The sequence below is a fragment of the Branchiostoma floridae genome, chromosome 4, assembly GCF_000003815.2.
Source record: "Branchiostoma floridae strain S238N-H82 chromosome 4, Bfl_VNyyK, whole genome shotgun sequence".
NCBI lineage: Eukaryota > Metazoa > Chordata > Leptocardii > Amphioxiformes > Branchiostomatidae > Branchiostoma > Branchiostoma floridae.
The window spans coordinates 28,634,504-28,656,275 of record NC_049982.1 but is presented as its reverse complement, the minus strand read 5'-3'; the positions used below and the strand labels follow the sequence as shown (position 1 = coordinate 28,656,275).

Here is a 21,772-nt window from a genome sequence, read left to right as displayed (position 1 = left end):
CTATTCCTAGTAATGGACATAGAATTTTCGGTGTAATCAAAATATTGTAGAACTATTTACCAACATGTTCTCAACATTACATTTCTGTTTCAATTGAAAACGTGATATAAAATAGAAGTCCCATTTATGTTAAAACCCAGCATTTATGTACGTTATGTATAATTGAAATTCAATTTCAAAATTAAAATCTAATTTCAAAATAACAATGTCTAAGACATTTCAGTTTTGCATTGTCAAATTGTATTATTCTGGATCCTTTCGGCAGAAATATAAACAAAAGGGGGAAGGCTGCTACTGCTACTGCCGCTACTACTACTGCTGCTGCTACTGCTGCTACTAGTACTAATAATAATAATACTTCTAATACGTACTGCATGTATTACTAATAGTACATGTACTACTATTGCTGCTGCTGCTGCTGCTGCTACAACTGCTACTACTGATACTTCTGCTGCCACTGCCAAACTACTACTGCTACTACTACTGCTGCTGCTGCTGCTGCAACTGCTACTACTGATACTTCTGCTGCTACTGCCAAACTACTACTGCTACTACTGCTGCTGCTGCCGCTACTGCTGCTGCAACTGCAACTGCTTCTACTGCTATTTCTACGGCTACTGCCAGACTACCACTACTACTACTACTACTACTACTACTACTGTTGCTGCTGCTACTACTACTGTTACTGCTCATGTCGCAGGAAGTTTAATATTTCAATCTAACAGAGACCTTATACTTGATATACACGCTCGTGTGACAGTGCACCGCTTGCTCATATAGATTATTTAGGAGGGAGAGAAGATATGTATGGATGTCCAAAAATGCGGTTCCCTGAGTCAAATGCAAATAGTCAAATGCAAATAGCTACGTCCGTCCGAAAATAATTTCATCAGGTTGGTAGAATATAGGATATAGGAGAATTCTTGTACACAACCAAAATTAAACTTACTTGCTTACTTGAGTCATAGACAGGGAAGACAAGAGACGACTCAGGTGGATTAAAGATGCGGTATATATGGATAGAAGATATGTATGGATGTCCAAAAATGCGGTTCCCTGAGTCAAATGCAAATAGCTACGTCCGTCCGAAAATAATTTCATCAGGTTGGTAGAATATAGGATATAGGAGAATTCTTGTACACAACCAAAATTAAACTTACTTGCTTACTTGAGTCATAGACAGGGAAGACAAGAGACGACTCAGGTGGATTAAAGATGCGGTATATATGGATAAGAAAGTCAGCCCCAGTGATGAATCGGGACGAGGGGGGATGCAAACTTGGACACGTTTGGGATAATCTTCTCGTCGCAAAAGCGCCACCTACATCGGCTACATATAGCGACGAGAAGCAGAACTCCAGTCAGAAGCTCTGAGGAAGGTGTCTGATAGACACCGAAACGTAAGCAAGTAAGTTTAATTTTGGTTGTGTACAAGAATTCTCCTATATCCGGCATTCATATGATGTCACGATCTATAGTCTAGTGTCCATTGTCTCGGGCTCGGCGTGCTTGCGGTGGAAGCACTGCCGTGCAACAGACCTCATTCTAGCGGCCTCTGTCACCCCCAACTCCGCTACCAGACGTCCGAACTGCCCGCTGTCTCCTGACTCCAGTAACTGGTAGGGTTCTCCAAACTCTGCGATGCGGCCGTCGGCGATTACCTGACGTAAATAATAGAAAAAAGAAAATTAACCTTGACATGGTCTAGCCCAATAACCGTTTGTTCTGTTTGCTTTTTCTCAAACACATTCATATAGATAGTGACCAGCCCTTTAAGGCCCGTCCTGCCTCTTGCTGCATTATGTTACCGATAATCATGATGACAGCCGTCTGATCTATGTCTTTGACCTTATTTTTGTTCATAAAAGTAGAAAAAGAAGAAGCGCGAGCAAGAGGTAAATCTATAGGCTACAGAAGAAGCGTTGTACTTGTAAGCCAATGTACTACTATCCCTACCATGATTCTTCCTGAGTCGATGGCACTGTTTGGTCTGTGAGCAATGGAAGGTAACAAATAAAAAATGCAAAAGAAGTTCTGTATCTATCGGCCACGGTACTATTATCCCTACTATGATCCTGCCTGAGTCGATGACAGTGTTGAGTCTGTGAGCAATGGAAGGTAACACATAAAAAATGCAAAAGAAGCTCTGTATCTATCGGCCACGGTACTATTATCCCTACCATGATCCTGCCTGAGTCGATGACAGTGTTGAGTCTGTGAGCAATGGAAGGTAACACATAAAAAATGTAAAAGAAGCTGTGTATCTATCGGCCACGGTACTATTATCCCTACCATGATCCTGCCTGAGTCGATGACAGTGTTGAGTCTGTAAGGAATGTAAGGTGATACATAAAAAAATGCAGAAGAAGCTCTGTATCTATCGGCCACGGTACTATTATCCCTACCATGATCCTGCCTGAGTCGATGACAGTGTTGAGTCTGTGAGCAATGGTCAGCACCGTACAGTGTTCGAACCGGGACCGAATGACCTGCTGAATCAACTCATCGGTTCTGCAGACAATACACAAAAATATCAGTAATAAAATTCAAATTTTCGGACACAATACAAATCACACAGAAACAAGCTATTGCCCAATCATCTCACCCGTCTCAAGATCAAATGACTCAAAGCTTCAGTCACGTGACCTGACAGGAATTGTAACGTCAACAACATCAACAAGACTGGCAATAAAAATGTATTATTGCCATGACGACGATTGAGGGTACAACAATACAGCTCAAATCAGAAATAGACTGGAACTTCCCTGTCGCACTATCCCTGGCACAATATACTAGCCCACCTGTAACATAAACCTACAGCCAGCAGAAATGTACTATCCCCGGTACAGCACAATGGTCTGCCAGTGACCTAAACCTACAGCTGAGGACTACAGAAGTATTCCTGTCTGCCTGTGGCGTATGGCTTGAACAAGCTCTAGAAAAGAAAATGTATCCTTCATAACATAACATAACAACCAAGACAACGTGATCCATTGTGCAGAGTTCCCTGTCTAGTTTCATAGGACAAATTCCTCCAGGGAGCAAGTGTGACCTACATTCCACCATTGCATACCAGAGATACATCTGGAACAGATTTGGGGGGGAGGGCTTGCATACCCAGCATACTGCCTTCCTGTGGAAATGCCTGTGCAATTCCTAGAATTTTTGCAACTGAATGCAATATATATCACTTGACGACTCCCCTGAAGCGTCGTCAAAAATTGATATTAGTTAATTCGTCCAGGCACTTGTTTCTATTTTTTAGGAGCAGAGTGGAATTTACAAGGAGAGTTTACTAGTCCTCTTTAACTTACTCGGGTACCTCCTTGGACACGAAACCCGTATTTTACGTCCCTACCTAAGAAAGACTGCATACCCAACCGAATGCCCTATCCATGACTGAACCAGGGTTTCCAAGTTACCAACTGATTGGAGCCAGGAGTTCAACTGTGAGGCTGCTACCATTTGAGCTACGTATCCCCTGAGAACTGTGCCGTTATAAGTACAGAAACTGTACATGAAATGTCAAACCTTGGGTCCACGTTAGCAGTTGCCTCGTCTATGATCAATATCTTTGTCCGCCGCAGCAACGCTCTGGCCAGGCAGACCAACTGTCTCTGCCCAACGCTGAAGTTAGTCCCGCATTCCGCCAACTCTGCTTCTAGTGCCATCGACAGCTCTCCGACAACAGGCTTCAACTGAACCTAAAAGGTAGATATTCGATTTTCTATCAGTGCCTACAATTACTAATAAATGACGACACAGCTTCGCCCACTCATTGTTATATTTGGTGGTTATTGGTCAATCGTTGTGTCACAGTTAACACCAAGGGAAAAGCAGACTATTGACCATTAGGTATTCTCACTTGCTCAAAAGCACTCTACAGTTCCAGCAATTTCTGTGATCGTCTACTCATAGATACATTCTAGAACCAGAGTTCGGCGACCTCATACCTCCAAGCATATTTAGAGCTTTTGTTAATTTCATGCAAATGACTTATGCATGGTGTTGTACAGTACACATGCCACAAGAAAAATTCCCAATTCAGGCCATTAATCCTTAAGTTGCTTTGCAATTTTTGCATAAATTATGCAAATAAGCTCCTCATTTGCATATTTGATATCTTCATATGTTCCACCGATTATAATTAACAAGTGTTACATTTATCAAAGCCCAGTTATTGCAAACAATGGAATTATACAATTTCCTCATTAATTATGTAAAATAAGTCCTCATTTGCATAAAATGCATATCATTATGAACATCTTTGCCCAAGCTACCTGCATACCTAAAATGCAGGCAATCCGTCGTTCCTTTTTGCAGTTATCCTCTTTGGAGTGTCTTGACAAAAACGCCCCTGCAGTTCTACAATTAAATGTTAGGGGATTGAAACTTGCCCCACTTTGTCATGACGCTAAAAGCTATCTACCACCCAAATGTCACGACCATCACGTCCGGGACAAGAGATACATTGAAAAAACTGCTATGATAGAATATTCTCATTAATTATGCAAATGTACTCCTATTTTGCATAATTAGTATCAAATCTTGTACAACATTGTGTAAGGTACCGACATACCAAAAATCATGAAAATCCGTTGTTCCCTTCTTGAGTTATCCTCGTCAGAAACTTTTGACAAAAATGCCCCTGCTATCCCAAAACCAGACGCTAGGGGGCCCAAACTTATGTCATTTTTTCCTGAGCACAAGAGCTATCTAATACTCAAAAATCTTGACCATAGCATGTTCAGAACACCGAGATAGCAAAACCGGAAGTTGCGCTGCAGTACCAAGGTCACACACCAGGGGGCCCAAAAGTGACCTTAATGACCTTCGTCTTTCCAACCCCTACCCACATACCAAATATCATCGTAGTCCATCAAGAGGTTCTCAAGTTATGATGTTCACAAATATCCGGAAACACAAACAGACACACACACACACACACAGACACACACACCCAAAACTATACCTCCATTTTTTCATGGAGGTAAAAACTAGCCTGTCCTACTTTACTCCAAAATATAATCTCTCAGATAGAGGTAAATGACTTACGTGTATACCATAAGGGTTGGAATTATAAAGTATATCATCACATATAACCAGGCTGTGTTAACCAATCACAAGGGTCGATTCCTATTGGCAGATGAGCATGGGTCAATGAAGTAAAAAGTCGTGCATTAATGACAATCCATTAATACGCACTTGTAGGAATGATGGGGTTTTAACTTTTATCAAATCAGATCTGCAGGCCGGAACTTGAATCCTAAGCTACAATCGCGTTATTAAGTCACACACACACACCCCTAACCGGTGCCGTGACAGGCGGTGTTTCAAAAAAGGAGGTAGCGGTTGCGCCTAAACAGGGTCCGTATACTCAAGAATATCTCGAGAAGGAAGCATGCAGAACCAGTTTAAATTTACTACGGTTCGCTCACTCGGTTGTTTATTCGGTCCTTATAGGTCACTGGCCAGGCGTTAACACCTAGGGAAACGTAAGTCATTTACCATTACAATAACGCTTCAATCACTTGGTGGATCTGATATTGTTTATAGGTTAGGGACCAGGTGTTATGTCATCATAAACACCAAATTGGATAATTGTTAACCATTAATCAGTTATTCTCACCTGCTCTAAAGCACTCCACAGTTCAGAGTCTGTGTACTGGTCAAAAGGGTCCAAGTTCTTCCTCAGACTACCGGAGAACAGCACTGGGTCCTGCGGGATGACACTGATCTGACTCCGCAGGTCGAACAACCCGATCGTCGAGATGTCCACGCCGTCGATCCTGGTAAAAAATTATAAAGACATTGGGTCGATCAAACAATATAAATGTTGAGGGGGGGGGGTTAAGGAGGTTGGATTTTCCAATTGCTTCAACCCCCTTTTGGATTTCATCCAAGTACTTCAACCCCTTATTTGCATTTCATCCAAGTGCCTCGAACCCCGTCTAATTTCATCCGAGTTCTTCGACCACACCCCACACCCCCGGCTTTATTTCGTCTGAGTTCCAAGTGTCCCTATCCCCCTTTCATTTCATTTGAATAACCTTACCCCCTCATAACTTCCATCCCAGTACCTTTACCTTAGAGTACTGTAACTATTAGAAGTATCCGATTTTCTTGACGTTTTTGTAGAAAAGCCCAAATCCAGACTTATCTTGACCTACTCCCCAGTTCAAACGAAACCCAAATCCAAGATTTGCTCGACCCCCTATAGCAGAATCCGAACTCTTTAACCCACTGCCATATTTAATCTTTTTAGATCGGCCCATCTTCAAGTAGATTTATGGTCTTGACACGTGTGACCACCTCGTGGCATAACATCGAAAGATTTACGTCTAAGTTTACTGAAAGGATCGTTACGATATAACGAAATGATATGGTAAATAGTACAGAAATAAAGAATATTACATTTTCACTGTGATTAGAAAAACAAAGCATAAATTCACTCAGTGTCAACGGTCACTTATTTGGTGCGTTTTTGGCGACACGTCAGGGGCGGATGCATTATTTTCTAGAATGTATGTGCGTCTCAACATTTTCTTGCAGAAGGCTTACCAAATGTTTGTCTCCTTTTACCCTCAGCCAACATTCTCTTGTTCATGCACAGCCAGGGTAAAGTAAGATATGCGAAAGACTTTCCTTACATAATGCTTTTTGGCGACGCCGCAGGGGCGGATGCATTTTTTGTTATAGTGTATATGCGTTTCATGTAGAACTATGGGGTGCCAGATGTGTGGAAGACCTTCCTTACCTAATGCTCCCCTCTATCTCAGCCATCCTCAGTAGCATGTGCATCAGAGAGCTCTTCCCTGCACCAGTCCTCCCAACGATGCCAACCTTTCAAGACATGAAATAATGTAAAATTTCACAGAGCATAGTAGTAGTAGTAAAGCATAAAGGTGTTGCTTTTTTTAGGTTGAAGCAATTACTGTTGGACAGTAGCAATGCGTTGGGAATGCGTATTCACTCTGTTATGACTACGGTAGAGAGGTCACAAAAACGTGAAAATTTCAAGAATTAAAGAAGTTCAGAACTTCGAGCCATTTTACATTTTAGAACTCCAGACGAAATTTGAAATAGAAGATATAAGCAAACGTAAGTGATATAGTAATACAAAAGATTATAGTAACCTTCTCTTGAGCAGCAATTGTTTCGGTCAGATCTTTCAAAACTTCAGGGCCGCCCTTGGAGTACGAAAACGATGCATTCTGTAATGCGATGGAGCCATGCTGGGGCCAGCCGGTCGGAGGGTCGACTCTCGTTTCCGGTTCTACTTCCGGGTCAAGTTTGGTGTACTCCAGGACTCTTTCCGCTGAGGTCATCTGAAAGGGTTAACCGATTTGCGTGACGCCAGAATATCACGAGAGCTTTTCATGTAAGTACACAATACATCTGCGGACATCCTCGTTTCGATCATCAACCTTTAGATAACGGACAAAAATGTACAAACGAAGATATGACCAACCCCCCTATTGCAATTGCTATCATTTCAGGACAAAGACATTTTACTTTGCGTTTAACCTATCCTAAAGTAAAATGGAGACCTTCATTGAAAATTCACATTTTGAGACTTCTAGGACAAATAACATTATCACAATATCGTTGAGAACCCTTTTTGGTTCTTCAGTACCACTATACTCTGGAAGCACATATCACGAATACCTTTCAATGTGGTTTAATTGGGGAGCAAAAAAAACTTACGATATTACCTTCAAAGTTCAGACATCTGCATGGAGGTTAGTAAATTAACCCAGTCACGGCTGCAACACCACGTAAGCATGTCAAAGGTTTAGGCAATTAGGTATTGTCTCGACCGCGCTTCATACGTGTCAAGATCAGCAGGTCGTTTGCATAACAATGTCCAGACGTGCTGTGTTTATGTAGTACGTCTTACGGACCTTTACCTTCGACCTACGCATTTGTAGATATTTCCCTGAACGAGGTTTCACACTACTCTCCAAGCAGAGGTTAGGCTCCGGCTGTTTTTTAACGTTTTTTTTTAGTCGTTTTTATCGGGCTTTCTATTTTGTCATTTTTCTTTAAGTACGCCAGCCAGGTTTTGACACAGCAAAATATAAATAAAAATAGAAAGCCCGATAAAAACGAAAAAAAAACGTTTAAAAAACAGCCAGAGCCTAACCTCTGTTTGGAGAGTAGTTTCACACTATGAGAGCTGAATGTATACATGTAAATATGAACCCACCATCGTCTCGACCTCCGTACTGAGTCTGACGGTCCACTGGAAGAACACAGTCATGATGATGGAGTATGACACCGTCAGACCAACCAGGCCTCCATCTAAACCTACGGCAAACAGGAAAATACAATTATTTACAACACAATCTAAAAGTTATTTAACTCAGCGCCAATTTTTAGACTCCTCGACAATCTTCCTATAGGCCTGAAAAGACTGCACTACACCCCTCGTCGCGTGGTGGTGTTGCAGTAAGGATGTGGTCCCAAGCGTGACTGAGTCGATGTCCCCCCCTCCATTGTGTCTTTCATGCTTACGATTCTTTCAATTTTTTTTAAACGGCTGATGTTTACGAAGTATTTCGGAACATGGTGCAGTATGCTATGTAGTATATTGCGAGCAGTATGTTATACATATTGTGTCGTCAACAGGTTATCATAATGCAGGCCTCATTAATACATGTTCATTGAAGCGTGTAAATCACAGGGGCCTTTCTTGTAATTCACTTCAGCATGTAACTTTGACACGTTACTCCCTTGTTCACAGTAGAGTTAGGCTTAAACTTACTGTTAGCTGCGAGCACACTGCAGAATGTCACAGATGTCACAAACGCAGCCGTCAGCAGGTCCAATCTGATCGCCAGCCATCGCGTGGTGGTGAGGAATAGGAACCAGGCTTCTGAGTGGAGATCCTGAAAAATCAGACCATGTATCATTGAAGAGGTTCATTAGTCACGTGAATACTGTTGGTTTGGTTTGGTATGATACAGATATCCATTAGTGACTGATATGTCACTATTCTTCCAGGAGTCCGAATGATTTGTAGAGAATCACCAACTCTAGACAGAAGGATTTGCACCATCGCACACAGGGCCATCGCACATGTGGTGGGTTCTTTAACATGCGTCGGGTGTGGACCTCCCCAAACACAGGACCTCCATTTAACGTCTTATCCGAGGGACGGCCCTAGCTGAAGCTAGATACTCATTTCCACCCATGTAAAGTGAGGAAAGCCGTGTAAAGTACCTTTCCCAAGGGCACAAGATCGGTGACACGGCAGGATTTGAATTTGAGACCTCTCGATTCCGGGCCAAACACGCGATCCCAGTTAATACAGTAACGTTTTTAAGGCATAGAGACATATCTCCAAGCGTTCAATGTCTTGTAGCACATCTTGTTCACAAAGTGACCTGGTCTCGCGAGAGAGCACGAGACTTGGTCCAGGCTTGCGTAGACTAGGTCACTCCGTGAACAAGATGTGCTACAAGACATCGAAAGTTTGGAGGTATGTCTCTAGACCTTTTAAAAACCTTCACTGTTTGAAGAATATTGTATTGACTAAGACCTTTCGTCATAGAATGCCGAAGTAAATTCCAACGTCAAAAAAGATGTGAAAGAACAAAAATGAAAATATACTGTTTAGTTTACCTCACTCAGTGTGTTTAGTCATTTGTTCAACCTTTCTGACTACTTAATAGATTTCATACTGAAGACAACTTTTATTTTGCCAAACTTTTTTTTATTCATACACTCGCATCAGTTTTTGGGTTCCCATAGGATGTCATCCATACAATCAAAACAACATGGCCTTAGAGTTACCTGATGAGCGTCGAACTCCTGTTGGACAATTTTGTCCGCAGCGAGAGCACGGATTGTTGACAGTCCTTGCAGGGTGGCAGAGAGATGGGAGAACACTGGGCTTCGGGCTGTAACGTCAAGATACATGTACTGCTTCAGTAATTCACAACAAGGAGATTCATGCTTCTAACTTCGCATACACAGGTCAAAGACCTCTGAGACATAAACAAACTCATCTGGGCATGAATAAAGTCTGGTCGAACGTGTTTACAAGCTAGGGGCCTTCATATAGTCTTGCACAGTCCAGGCTTTGACACCACAACGTATTTTGCTGCGCATTCTTGCATAGAATCGTGAACCTCCTTATTCGTATTTTCGAATATTACTTATACTTTTTAGTAGTCTTAATACCATCTAGAACTGGTTCTTATGTTTCTATAGCTCAGTACATAATTGTAGATTCCTACTGTCAAGCTTGGTCTAAGTTAACAAATGTAGTTAGTGTTGTTTACAAGAAGAATAATTATTTAAAAACGCCAGTTGATTGTCACCTACTTGTTGCTTCCAGTCTCTTAACGTCCCTAGAAGTGGCCAGGAAGTATTGTCGAAGGTAGAGAAAGATGAGAAGTAGCGGAACGACTGGGATGAACACCCAAGGGTTCACCACTCCGACTATGATGACAACTCCAACGGTCAGCAGCGTGTACTAGAGAAGGCAGTGACAAAATTGGAAAGAAAACGACGCTTAATTTCATAAATAGACACCAACTAATTGTTTGGGTACCATGTCGGTCTAACCAATAAATTAATTGGATCGATGAATAGATAAATAGATGAATTAGACAGATGTTTTTACTGCAGTTTTGACTGCAATTCATTGCTCTCTGGATGAAAATGAAACTGTAACTTCTAATACTAAACAATGGTGGAAATAACCCTGATTTAAGACTGCCCAACTGTAGTCTTTTCCTGGACAATCTACTTGACAAAGACTTGAGTTGGCCAGTCGAAACTTTGGGTAACTCCAATTGTTTTCTATGTTGGAAGTTACTTTAATGAAGAAAGACTACTACCCGACATACGTTAAGTCATTACCAAGATAGATTACATTCAAGTAATTTAGTGATGTTGCATATGTAACATCTCTTCAGAATTACCCTTTCAGTGGTTGTTTGGTATTACTTGGTAAAAGCGTCTGACAGGAGTTGAAGATTTACCCTTATTGCAAAAACTACACGGTCATTTTTCTTACAAAAATATTTACTTACTTGCACAAACTCCACGAACTGCCACGGCAACTGTTCGTCCAGCTGCCCCATGTCTTTTGAAAACCGGTTCAATATTCGACCTGCAAAGAAACCGGACGGAAAATTCAAAACTGAACAGTTGGCACCGCCCCCTGTGGTGTCACCAATAAATTGTCAACTCTCTGCCATTGCCAGTACATACCATTCTCTCATGGCAGGGCCTCCTCTTGTTTACACCATGCAACAAACCTAGCATACCGTCATTTTCACTGCGTTAGCGTCACCAGCCAATGACATCTCCAGCTAATGTCTAATGGCAACCTGATTGGCTAGTAACTTTATTGTATCTGATTGGCTTATCTGGCTGACTTGGGAAAATGATGTATATTGGCCATAGCACATAACCGACCATTTATTGGTAACGCCTCAGGAGCGGAGCCTGCTGATGCGCAAAATGTACACACAAAAACCGGCAACGTAGAGTAACTTTCAACTCACCAACTGGATTTGTGTCAAAGAAAAGAATCGGCGTTCTGATGATGGCGTGGAACATGGTGTTGTGCAGATTGTGTGACGCCATGATACAGTTGTAGAACATGAAGAGTGTACGCACAGTGCTCAGTACCACAACCGCAACGGTTACCCCGGTAAACACGTACAGGTAAAAGTTAGTGTCCACTGTTGGTGCGGCTGTCCCCTTATCAGATATGTTTTGAGACACGTTTGGGGTTCTAATGTTTATATATTCCTCTTCTTTTGCCGCCCTGTATTCGAGAAAAAGGCGATGTCATACAATGAATTCTATTACATGAATGTATCATTTTTACTTTATAACTACTATCAATTTTAGATGTCGAGAAGGTATCAAATGTTACCAAAACTATAAATACCTTACCAGTGTGCAAGCCACCAATCCGTAAACACGTAGGATCCCTTGAAAATAAAAGAAAAATGAAATTCACTTTTCCACTATACAGAAAGTCAATTTGCATTTTAATCTTTGTCGCTAAAAGTGATATGCAATGCCATCATTTGTAACAGTAAATTTACAAAATTTCAAAGGGGAAGTGTGCATTGCCGTTGGTATACGCACCTGATAGACGACGTTCAGCACCAAGGACAAGACCAGTCCTAGCTTTCCAAACCCGGCCGTGAGATAGTCCCAGTACACCTTCATCGATACACTTCCTTCAAAACGGTCCTCATCCTGCTCCTCTGGTGCTGTACCGTCTGCAGGCTGTTCAAGTGATCAACGGTAAACTTTAACAGATGGAAATGGTTGAAAATTCATATTTTTGCCTGCCTTTTAAAACATGATCAACGTTCACTCTGTCATTCCAGGCTTGTTGATGTCAAGCAACGACCCTGACTTGGGCTAACGTCACATTCCCAAACTGAGAAAACAGAAATGCATACGCAAAATATACACAAATAGTGCCCATGACTATTCTCTTTACGTCTTGTGTAGTTTGGTGTCTTTTACATCATACTTTTCATTCCCGAAAGCAGCTCGTGAGGGCCGAGGTTTGAAAATCGGCAAACGATCTGTCCTTCTCACTGCATGAATAAAACGCTTACAAGGTCTTAGCCAATCAGATGCACTCCCTCCTGGGAAGTTACCAGCCAATCACGCTGCCTCTTGACTACAGACAGCTTCGTGATTGGTTGGTGCTAACGCAGCGAGAAGGACGGTACTCCAGGAAATTTTTATGAAGCATACAAGCGACGGGCATGGCAATGACACTAATTCAAAAATGATGAAGGGAAACAACAGAATACCTCGTCTTCTATGGTTTCCAATGCCTCGTGCACGCCGCTTCTGATTGAGCTCTGTCTTCGAAGCAGCCGTTGAGACGGGAGCACCGATTGGTCGTCGTCTTTCTTTACTGCGTGAATCAGATCCGAGAAAGCGAACCCTTTCTCAAGTAGTTCAGGGTACGTACCAACAGCAAGCTGTCTTCCCTATTTTTAAGACACACAATAAACAATAAAGAAAAATCTATCTTCGAAATATTTTTCTGTTACCTAGAACCAAATCCAATGCCGTTGCTCTTTTGCTTTATCTGATCGTTCTACTCTATATTATACATTTGCGTGCAGTATATCCCATCAAATGAAGAAGATGATACAGTCGCGAAGAGAGTAGCATTTCTAACCCTAGTAATGAATGTTCTAACAAAGAATGTAACACATGCATTCGTCGACGATGTTGAAGCATGCGATGTCCATTGCCAGTAACGAAGCTCATTACAAATATCCGGACACACAAAAAACTATACCTCTATTTTTCACCGAGGTAATTACCATGAGTACCAAGGACATTTACATGATAGCATTGTTATCTTGAAAGTGTTGTATGTTGTACTATAATGAATTACCTCGTCCATTATTAGAATCTGGTCAGAGTTGATGAGATACTGTAGCTGGTGGGTGACCAGAATCCTCACTTTGTCCTTCAGAATTCCCTGAATACATCTGAAACAGAACAAGTACATTTGCTCACCATTAGTAAATTACAACGAACGTCAAGCAAAGCGTTGCAAGTGAACTTTTAGGAAAATTCAACGACGTGTGTGGTTGTTATGTTGTGGGTATGTTGTGCTTTAAAGTAAGCAAAGGATTTTTCGAAGAAGTCAGGTGAAAAAGGACATTGACAAGACAAATTAATTTGGTAACAAACTGGGCAAGCAGCAAAAAAAAGGCTGTCGGGGCTGGCCTAATAATGCGTATGGCTTTTCAATATTTCTCTATAATACGCGAGTTCACGGTTCAAATTGCGCATGCGAAAGGTCAAAGGTTCAGTCCCCTTATTTGTATATAGACAATTCTCATCTAGGCTATGCTTGGTACATGTCTGAAAATGTTTTGTCTCAGGGCCCTCAAACTTTGACATATGTGTCCCAGATTGCATCAGACTGCACGTGCGCAGTACATTAAAATCGTGAACGAGGAATACATTGTATTCGTACGTAAAACTATTTTTTTTACCTTTCAAAAATGAGCCTGCCGACTTTGGCATCAACTGCACTGAGCGGATCATCCAGAAGGTAGATATCAGCATCTCTGTACACAGCTCTGGAAAACATACAAAAAATCAAGAAATGAAAGATCTTATACCTCTGTGAAATGTTAAAGGTTTTGTGGACGTTCTTAATGCCGCATTCCCAGTCATCACATATGTTAGTGATCCTCCACCTTCCCTTCTTCCTTTGATCAATCCCGTAAGGGGTTATCCGTCTGGCGGTTGGCTGACCTGTCTATTTACTATACTTTCAGGGAGGGTCGGTCCGTAATGCTGCATTACCTGGAATAATGTGTCTTTGATAGCCGAGCATCTGCCCACATACCAAAATTCATACAAGTCCATTGAAAGGAGAAACGTTTTGATGCTACGGATGATACTGTAATGACCTACAATGGCCATATTGATATTGTTATCAATACAACCGCTTATCAAAATAAGTACCTTGCTAAGTTGATCCTTGCTTTTTGTCCCCCACTCAGAGTTATTCCACGGTCACCAACGAGTGTCAGATCTCCGTTTGGCATGGACTCGAGATCCTAGGGAATATTGTTACATTACATATAATCTGTTGTATTGATATGTATGGAACATGATCTAGCTAGTACAAAGGGATGCGAGTTTCGTTGCTGTTTCAGGGCATATCGGATAAAGAGGGGGTACTAGCCATTACCCATTGAAGTGCTCGAGACAAGACACCTCCTTAGAACACTGGACCCACATCGTACATCCCTTCCGAAAGACGAGGGTAGCTCTAACCGAGTATCCTTCTAGACCTTTTCTTGAGATTTTGTCCATTAACATACATATACATATGCATCCACAAACGTTACCGAAAACAAACCTATTGCCGAAGGTAGATAACTTCTGGTAGAAAGGAGAAATAATCGTACCTTGCTTAGTCCACAACAATCGATGACTTTCCAGTACCTCACGTGCTCATACGGGTGTCCAAACACGACGTTTTGTCGGACGGTACCAGAGAACACCCAGGACTGCTGAGCTGCGTACGACACTGTACCGTCAACTTTGACCTCACCGGACGACGTCGGCAACTCTCCGAGTAGAACACTTAGAAGAGACGACTAGAATGAAATGAGTAACATTCCCATATATTCTGTTCATCTTTTTAACTCAGTCTCATAGCCACAAATATACGATGACAGTACCCCACTATACAAGTAAAACTTGATTACGAATAGCTATTAGTAATGCTTCTAGCTTCTAGAAGATGCTGTAACAGTGGGCATTTGAGGGTACAAATTGCCGAATTGTGTGCATTGATTGATGAATCAGAACAGATAGAAAAGGCGGAATTTTTTCTATACATAACAATGTTTCCTTCCATAAGTTTGTGCAATATATGCAATATAACCTTATACATTATCCATAAGTAAACTTTAATCCATCGTATACGTATTGCAGTCTTGTTGTATTCTTTGAGATCTGCCATAGTCGTGAGAGCCATGAAAAATTGAAATAGTAATTACAGTATCAAAACCCCGATGTAATACTCTTCTCAGATTCGTTACCATGTGAAATCTCGCACAGCTCACGTCCAAATAGTCTGAGAGAAAAGCACGACTTTGATCAAAACCATAACAACGAAAATTATCATACCTTTCCAGATCCCACGGATCCAACAATAGTAAGAAGCTGCCCATCCTTGACCTTGAAGTTCACATTCGTTATGGTTTGCACTTCTTTGGACTGCATGAGAAAAAATACTTGTTTGATTGAACAATCATCACGGATTCAACGTTCATCATGTAGAATTCTACAAATCAAATTAATTCCGTAGCTAATCAGGAAACAGATAATCGATTCATTGACCAATCAGGAGACAGATACTACATTTACGGCATATTAGAATATGTCGTCATTACCTCGTCCCATTTTGCTGAGAGGTTTGATGCCTCGACTGAAGGAATGACGTCCAATGACGAACCTTTCTCAAGCATGTGGTGTTCATCATTAATATCAGGCAGTGCCTTTCCAGATGGCTTAAGTTGTAGAGCTTTATCGTCTTCGTCATGTAGGTGAGAAATAAATGCTTTGTTCGAGAAGCCTTCCATGTTTTGGGGTTCCTTTCTGACATTAGAAGAAGGGCATCCATCTTGACTTTTCTCTGGTGCATCTGGTATACTTTGGTGTCTCACTTCGTCCAACAAGAGAAAGTTCTGTCAACGAAAACCGTTGTAATGCATGTATTAGTAAACTATGTGGGCGATTAATATATGGAACAAGAAAGATAAGATTTGACTCATACAGAATGTTTCTCTTCACATGATCTTGTCTAATAAGTAATGATAACTATTTTATTTATCAATATTCATACATGAGATGACTAGCATCTTTAGCTCTCTGCTTCCACTTGCTACATTATGTAATCGACCAGCACATGGTACACCTCCTGTAACCATGGTGACAGCCGTCTGTTTCAGGTCATTGACCTTATTTGTTTGAAACGGAAGAAGAAAAGATAGAAGAAATGGAAATGTTCTCTTTCGTAAAAGTACACATGATAAACAATGTCAAAAACACAAATATCAGTGTCTATCAAACATTTTGTTTTGAGTAATGTTTTATGGTACTGGGGTAATTTTTGTTGGTGTAAATTGGTCAATGGCGCAAAGATAGATTCATGAAGCTAAGCGACTTTAGGAGATGGCAAAAAGTCTCCACCTCTGAGGCGTTGCCAAAAATATGGACCAATACCTGTATCCTGTCGATGGCGATCAGCACCTCGGACAGGAACTGCACCGCTAGGGGGACGAACTTGAGGAGCGTGAACTGCAGCACGTTGTACAGCGCGATTGCCGTGAAGACTTTGGAGGCTGTGATGGGGTTTCCCAGTAAGCTGTACGTCACGAAGGCCAGCAGAGAAATGACGCGGACGGAGATGAAGGAGAAGGCGAGGTTCAGCCCTTGACACGTGACTGCTTTGGCTATTTTCTGTACCTCCCGTCTGCAAAAGAACAGCCAGGCATTGTTTGCAATATGTTGGTCGTAAACTGATTCACACCTACAAAGACTGTTTCTTTTTCTTTTTTTAACGATTTTAAATACAGTAAGCCAGCTTATTACATTCATGAAAAATTGAGGTATATTGTTTTTTACTTGTCTGTGTACGCGTGTCTGTGTTATAAATGTTTTTGTGGTCAGCATAGCGTTAGATTCTCTTGATGGTCTGGAATGGTATTTGGTATGTGGGTAAGTAATGGAAACATAAAGCTTAATGTTGACTTTGGGCCACATGGTGTGTGGCCTTAACACTGCAGCAGAACTTTTTTTGTATCACTTGTCACAGAACAGTCTCTTTGTCACAGATAGCCTTTGATGTACGTACGAAATACGCGATGTATGTTTGGGCTACTCTCCAAGCAGAGGTTAGGCTCCGGCTGTTTTTTTATCGTTTTTTTAGTCGTTTTTATCGGGCTTTCTATTTTGTCATTTTTTTTCGTTGTGTCCGTTAGGTTTTGAGACAGCAAGATAAAATAAAAAATTGAAAGCCCGATAAAAACGACTTAAAATAACGTTAAAAACAGCCGGAGCCTAACCTCTGCTTGGAGAGTATGTTTGGGCCCCCTTGCTACGTGCTCTGCAACTACAGGGGGATATAGAGCAAGAAGACTCAAAAGACACCCACCTTCGCTGCTTTGTGACCAGTTTGCCAAACGGTTCCTCCCAGGTGTACATCTTGATGACTCTCATGGCGGAGATGATTTCGCTCATGGTCCGAACCCTCTCGTCTGTGCGATGTGCCGTCTCTGACCTATCACAGCAAGGAAACACTTGTCACTCATGCGGTAGATTAGCTCCATAACCGCACCCACTGCGTTCAAAGGCCAATCAAAACGCAGACATGCTAATAGATAAATGGCCGACGCGCACTGAGTCTTCTATTGGTTGAATCGCTAATCAAATTTGCAGATTTGATGGAAAGGCGGAACTATTCTACTTCCTAGGGACCTATGGACGCAATTAACATTCAATATGTCTGTTTGAATGGTGTGGGTTTTGAATAGTTTGACGGACAAAATTAATTACTTTTTTGAATTTTCAACGGCTATTCAAGATTGTAACATATTGCGGTCTGTCTTTACTATCCTACTGTCGACATGTCTGTTCAGATTTTCTTTAAGTTGTACTTGTGATATTTAAGGAAATGTTTATACCTGAATTTGCTGAAGAGTTTTCCCATGGCTGATTGTACCGGAAATAGAAATACCATGAACCCTAATCCCGCAAGGCATGACGGTCCCAGCTCACCCCAAAGAATGACGCTTATAACGATGGCTTCAACTGGTCCAATCCAGAGATAGTGAATAAACTGAAACCCCTATCAAAAATAGAAATATTTGATGTGATGTGATGATAACATTAATGGTAAATGCCCGACCCAGTGAGCATCAAGCCTGCTCTGTCCTATTAGTACCGAATAAAACACCGAGTGAGCGAAGCGAGTTATTGACATCCATAAACCATCGCTGTTGGCTAACCAATGGTACTTCAACCTCATAATCAATAGCAAATGCTTGATCCTGATTGGTCTACCCCTTAGTGCTAATTAAGTAACACTAATGGAACCTCAAAATAAAGTCATCACCGCACCCTACCCCTGGCCTTCGGTTAAGGATAGCGGTTAGGCCAAGAGCGCAAACGATCAGGAATATCTCGCGAACAAAACATCTGATTGAAAAGCGGTTTTCATCTTTCAAGAGACCTTTCTAATGATATGAAGTTTGCTGGGCCGGAACTTGGACCCTTAGCTTCAATCGCAGAATAAAGGTATCGACGCACCCTACCTCTGGCTCTCGGTTAAGGAAAGCGGTTTGGCCAAGAGCTCAAACAATCAGAAATATTTCGGCAACAAAATATCCGATTGAAAAGTGGTTTAAATTTCATCTTCGAATTAGGCACTGAGAGATCATTCTAACAGTAGTTTGCCGGGCCGGAACTTAAACCCCAAAATAAAGTCGTCACCGTACCCTACCCCTGGACATAACTTTTCCATTTATTATAGTGTATAGTATTTCTTATGTTATATATAGTAACTTAAAGTAACGTTACGTTATGAACTTACCAGGTCAAATCTGTTGACGTCATTCGACATGAGATTAACGATCTGACCAGTCGTCGTCTTGAGCAGGGCAGCGTTACTGAGTCGCAGTGCCTGATGGGAAAGTAGAAAACGCCATTGTCATTTCTCAAAAGTTTTTGAAAAAAACAGTTACTTTTTGCAAATGCTAAACCCTAATGAAAAAACTTGTCAAAGTTTACTCACATTTTCCAAAAATATAATATTCATCGTAAAATTTTCCATAAACATTATTACGCAGTCCCATACTTTTTCTTATCTAGCCTAAAAAAATACTGCTCTGTTCTGTTTTACCTTACTCAGACACATTCGTGTCTATTGTGACCAGCCCCTCCAGCTCTGTCCTGCCACTTGCTACATTATGTAACCGAACATTACAGGGTGTCTGCTATTTAATCAGTAACCATGGGGACAGCCGTTTGGTCCAGGTTATTGACTTAATGTGTTTGGAGAAGAAAATAAGAATATGTTTCCATTCCATAAAGATAACACAGATAATTATAATACGCATCAACCTTTTTGTAAATCATCGAACAACAGGCCACTTTTTTCCTCCAACCCCACCGTTGGGTCAGAAAGTATGTCTGATGGTGCACCATGCCGCTGAGCAGTGCACATGCGCTGATGCCGAACGCACACAGGTAAGCTTCCGTCAGCGTCACGTGACTTCCGGTGGAGAAGTACAGGATGAGGCGACTCATGAGCAACGGTTGCGCAACCTTCATGGTTTCCTGTAAAATTGCGCAATTTTCAAATGACAAGGACATCTAAAATACTCACCCGTACCTGTGGGGTATACACCTTTCTCACGCGGCGGCCATGATAGATCTAAAACGAGTTCAATGAGGCAAACAAAAGACTGTCCATCATAATTAGTAGTTCAACCAATGATAGCATGGAAATTAGAAAATTGACCAATAAGAGAATGGCAGCATGTCCGCCAAATATTTGCATTATTATGTTTTTATTTTGCATCTCTATGGGATCAGTAAGCGAGTCTAGATTGCTACATATTTCGCTGCATAACACTGGTTATAATACTTATTATTTGATCTTATATTGTAAAAATCTGTGTGGTCTGGGGAAAAACTAAATGGGGGCTGATTTTAGAAATAAGTTTTGTCTGTTTGCCTCATTGACCTCGTCTTCAATGTATGATGGCCGCCGCGTGAGAAAGGTGTATACGTACTAAACCGAACTAGACAATCTTTGCTGAACTTTATAGACTTTGCCCCCTCTAGCAGAACATGCAAAAACTGCAGTGCTCCCTCTGAGAAAACTTACAGAAGCTGCAGTGTTGAAACGCACACAGACATACAAACAAACTATTAAAAGACAGCACTACACTTGCTTGTAGCTATAACAAGATTTATATACATTTGTATACTACATACACAATTACCAGATGGTACCTCAAAAACCAGGGGTATGCCGAGAAGAATCCATCCCTTTCCATAGCATCTCCACAGAGCTCGGAGTAGGCGAGGTTTACTGTATTCCGATTTTTCCATATTCCATGAACTGTGAAAAATATCATGATCATCAACATTTTCAAAATATTAATCTAATGTTAAAATGTTTTTAAAAATCGAGGAAAATGAATCACATGCATGGTTCTTTGGCTAATGGCCTAGTTTAACAGAGAAAACAGCTGATGGTAGAAAGTAGTAAAAAATTATCTTAATCGGCTTTAGAAAATTATAAGCACAGTTGTATAAGCAGATTTGCTGTTCAGAGTACGCATGTGCAACGACAATAGTTGTGGGTAATGTGTCAAAGGTGAATGCTCCTGACGACAGTACTTGACCATTTCAATTCTCGATCATATTTGCATTACAATGTCAAAACGTCATTTAATTCCTTTGACACATTACCTACTCTCCAAGCAGATCTTGCGTGGCATACGATAGTATCATAAGTTTAGCCGGCCGAGGAGTTAACTGGCCTCTGCAGGCTAAACTCCTTCACCAGCTTATGATACTATCTTATCCCACGCAAGTAGATAGTCCGTATGCTCAAGAATATCTCGAGGAGAATTTTGCGGTTTGCATCTTTCGATTTCTTGCTAAGCAACCTTTCCAACCATACCAAGCTTGTCAGGCCGGAACTTGAAGCCTAAGCTACAATCGCGTCATTAAGTCATCCCCCTACCCGTTGCCGTGACAGGCGGTGCTTCAAAAAAAGGAGCTAGCGGTTGCGCCTAAACAGAGCCCGTATGCTCAAAAATATCTCGAGAAGAAAGTATCGGAGAATTTTGCGGTTTGCATCTTTCGATTCCTTGCTAAGCAATCTTTCCAACCATACCAAGCTTGTCAGGCCGGAACTTGAAGCCTAAGCTGCAATCGCGTCATTAAGTCATCCCCATACCCGTTGCCGTGACAGGCGCTCTTCCAAAAAAAAGGGCTAGCGGTTGCGCCTAAACAGAGCCCATATGCTCAAGAATATCTCGAGAAGGAAGTATCGGAGAATTTTGCGGTTTGCATCTTTCGATTCCTTGCTAAGCAACCTTTCCAAGCATATCAAGCTTGTCAGGCCGGAACTTGAAGCCTAAGCTACAATCGCGTCATTAAGTCATCGCCCTACCCGTTGCCGTGACAGGCGGTGCTTCAAAAAAAGCAAATAGCG

General features: G+C 41.5%; 1 protein-coding gene across 1 annotated transcript in view; it reads right to left on the bottom strand.

Annotated features, from left to right (window-relative positions):
- Positions 1-1,108: 1,108 nt before the first annotated feature.
- LOC118414272 (multidrug resistance-associated protein 4-like) overlaps positions 1,109-21,772 on the bottom strand; it is a 30,711-nt gene continuing 10,047 nt past the window's right edge. Inside the window, exons 4-30 of the mRNA XM_035818200.1 lie at positions 20,560-20,668; positions 19,663-19,878; positions 19,133-19,222; positions 18,225-18,388; positions 17,696-17,821; positions 16,765-17,014; positions 15,933-16,226; positions 15,667-15,756; positions 14,940-15,131; positions 14,491-14,585; positions 14,013-14,099; positions 13,403-13,499; positions 12,804-12,986; positions 12,118-12,261; positions 11,920-11,957; positions 11,523-11,788; positions 11,046-11,125; positions 10,333-10,483; positions 9,799-9,905; positions 8,768-8,891; positions 8,210-8,310; positions 7,137-7,328; positions 6,758-6,843; positions 5,630-5,789; positions 3,532-3,704; positions 2,406-2,511; positions 1,109-1,661 (exon numbers count right to left, since the gene is read on the bottom strand). Coding sequence (XP_035674093.1) covers positions 1,473-1,661; positions 2,406-2,511; positions 3,532-3,704; positions 5,630-5,789; positions 6,758-6,843; positions 7,137-7,328; positions 8,210-8,310; positions 8,768-8,891; positions 9,799-9,905; positions 10,333-10,483; positions 11,046-11,125; positions 11,523-11,788; positions 11,920-11,957; positions 12,118-12,261; positions 12,804-12,986; positions 13,403-13,499; positions 14,013-14,099; positions 14,491-14,585; positions 14,940-15,131; positions 15,667-15,756; positions 15,933-16,226; positions 16,765-17,014; positions 17,696-17,821; positions 18,225-18,388; positions 19,133-19,222; positions 19,663-19,878; positions 20,560-20,668 — 3,910 coding nt within the window. The 3' untranslated portion in view covers positions 1,109-1,472. The remainder of the gene's footprint in view (positions 1,662-2,405; positions 2,512-3,531; positions 3,705-5,629; positions 5,790-6,757; positions 6,844-7,136; positions 7,329-8,209; positions 8,311-8,767; positions 8,892-9,798; positions 9,906-10,332; positions 10,484-11,045; positions 11,126-11,522; positions 11,789-11,919; positions 11,958-12,117; positions 12,262-12,803; positions 12,987-13,402; positions 13,500-14,012; positions 14,100-14,490; positions 14,586-14,939; positions 15,132-15,666; positions 15,757-15,932; positions 16,227-16,764; positions 17,015-17,695; positions 17,822-18,224; positions 18,389-19,132; positions 19,223-19,662; positions 19,879-20,559; positions 20,669-21,772) is intronic.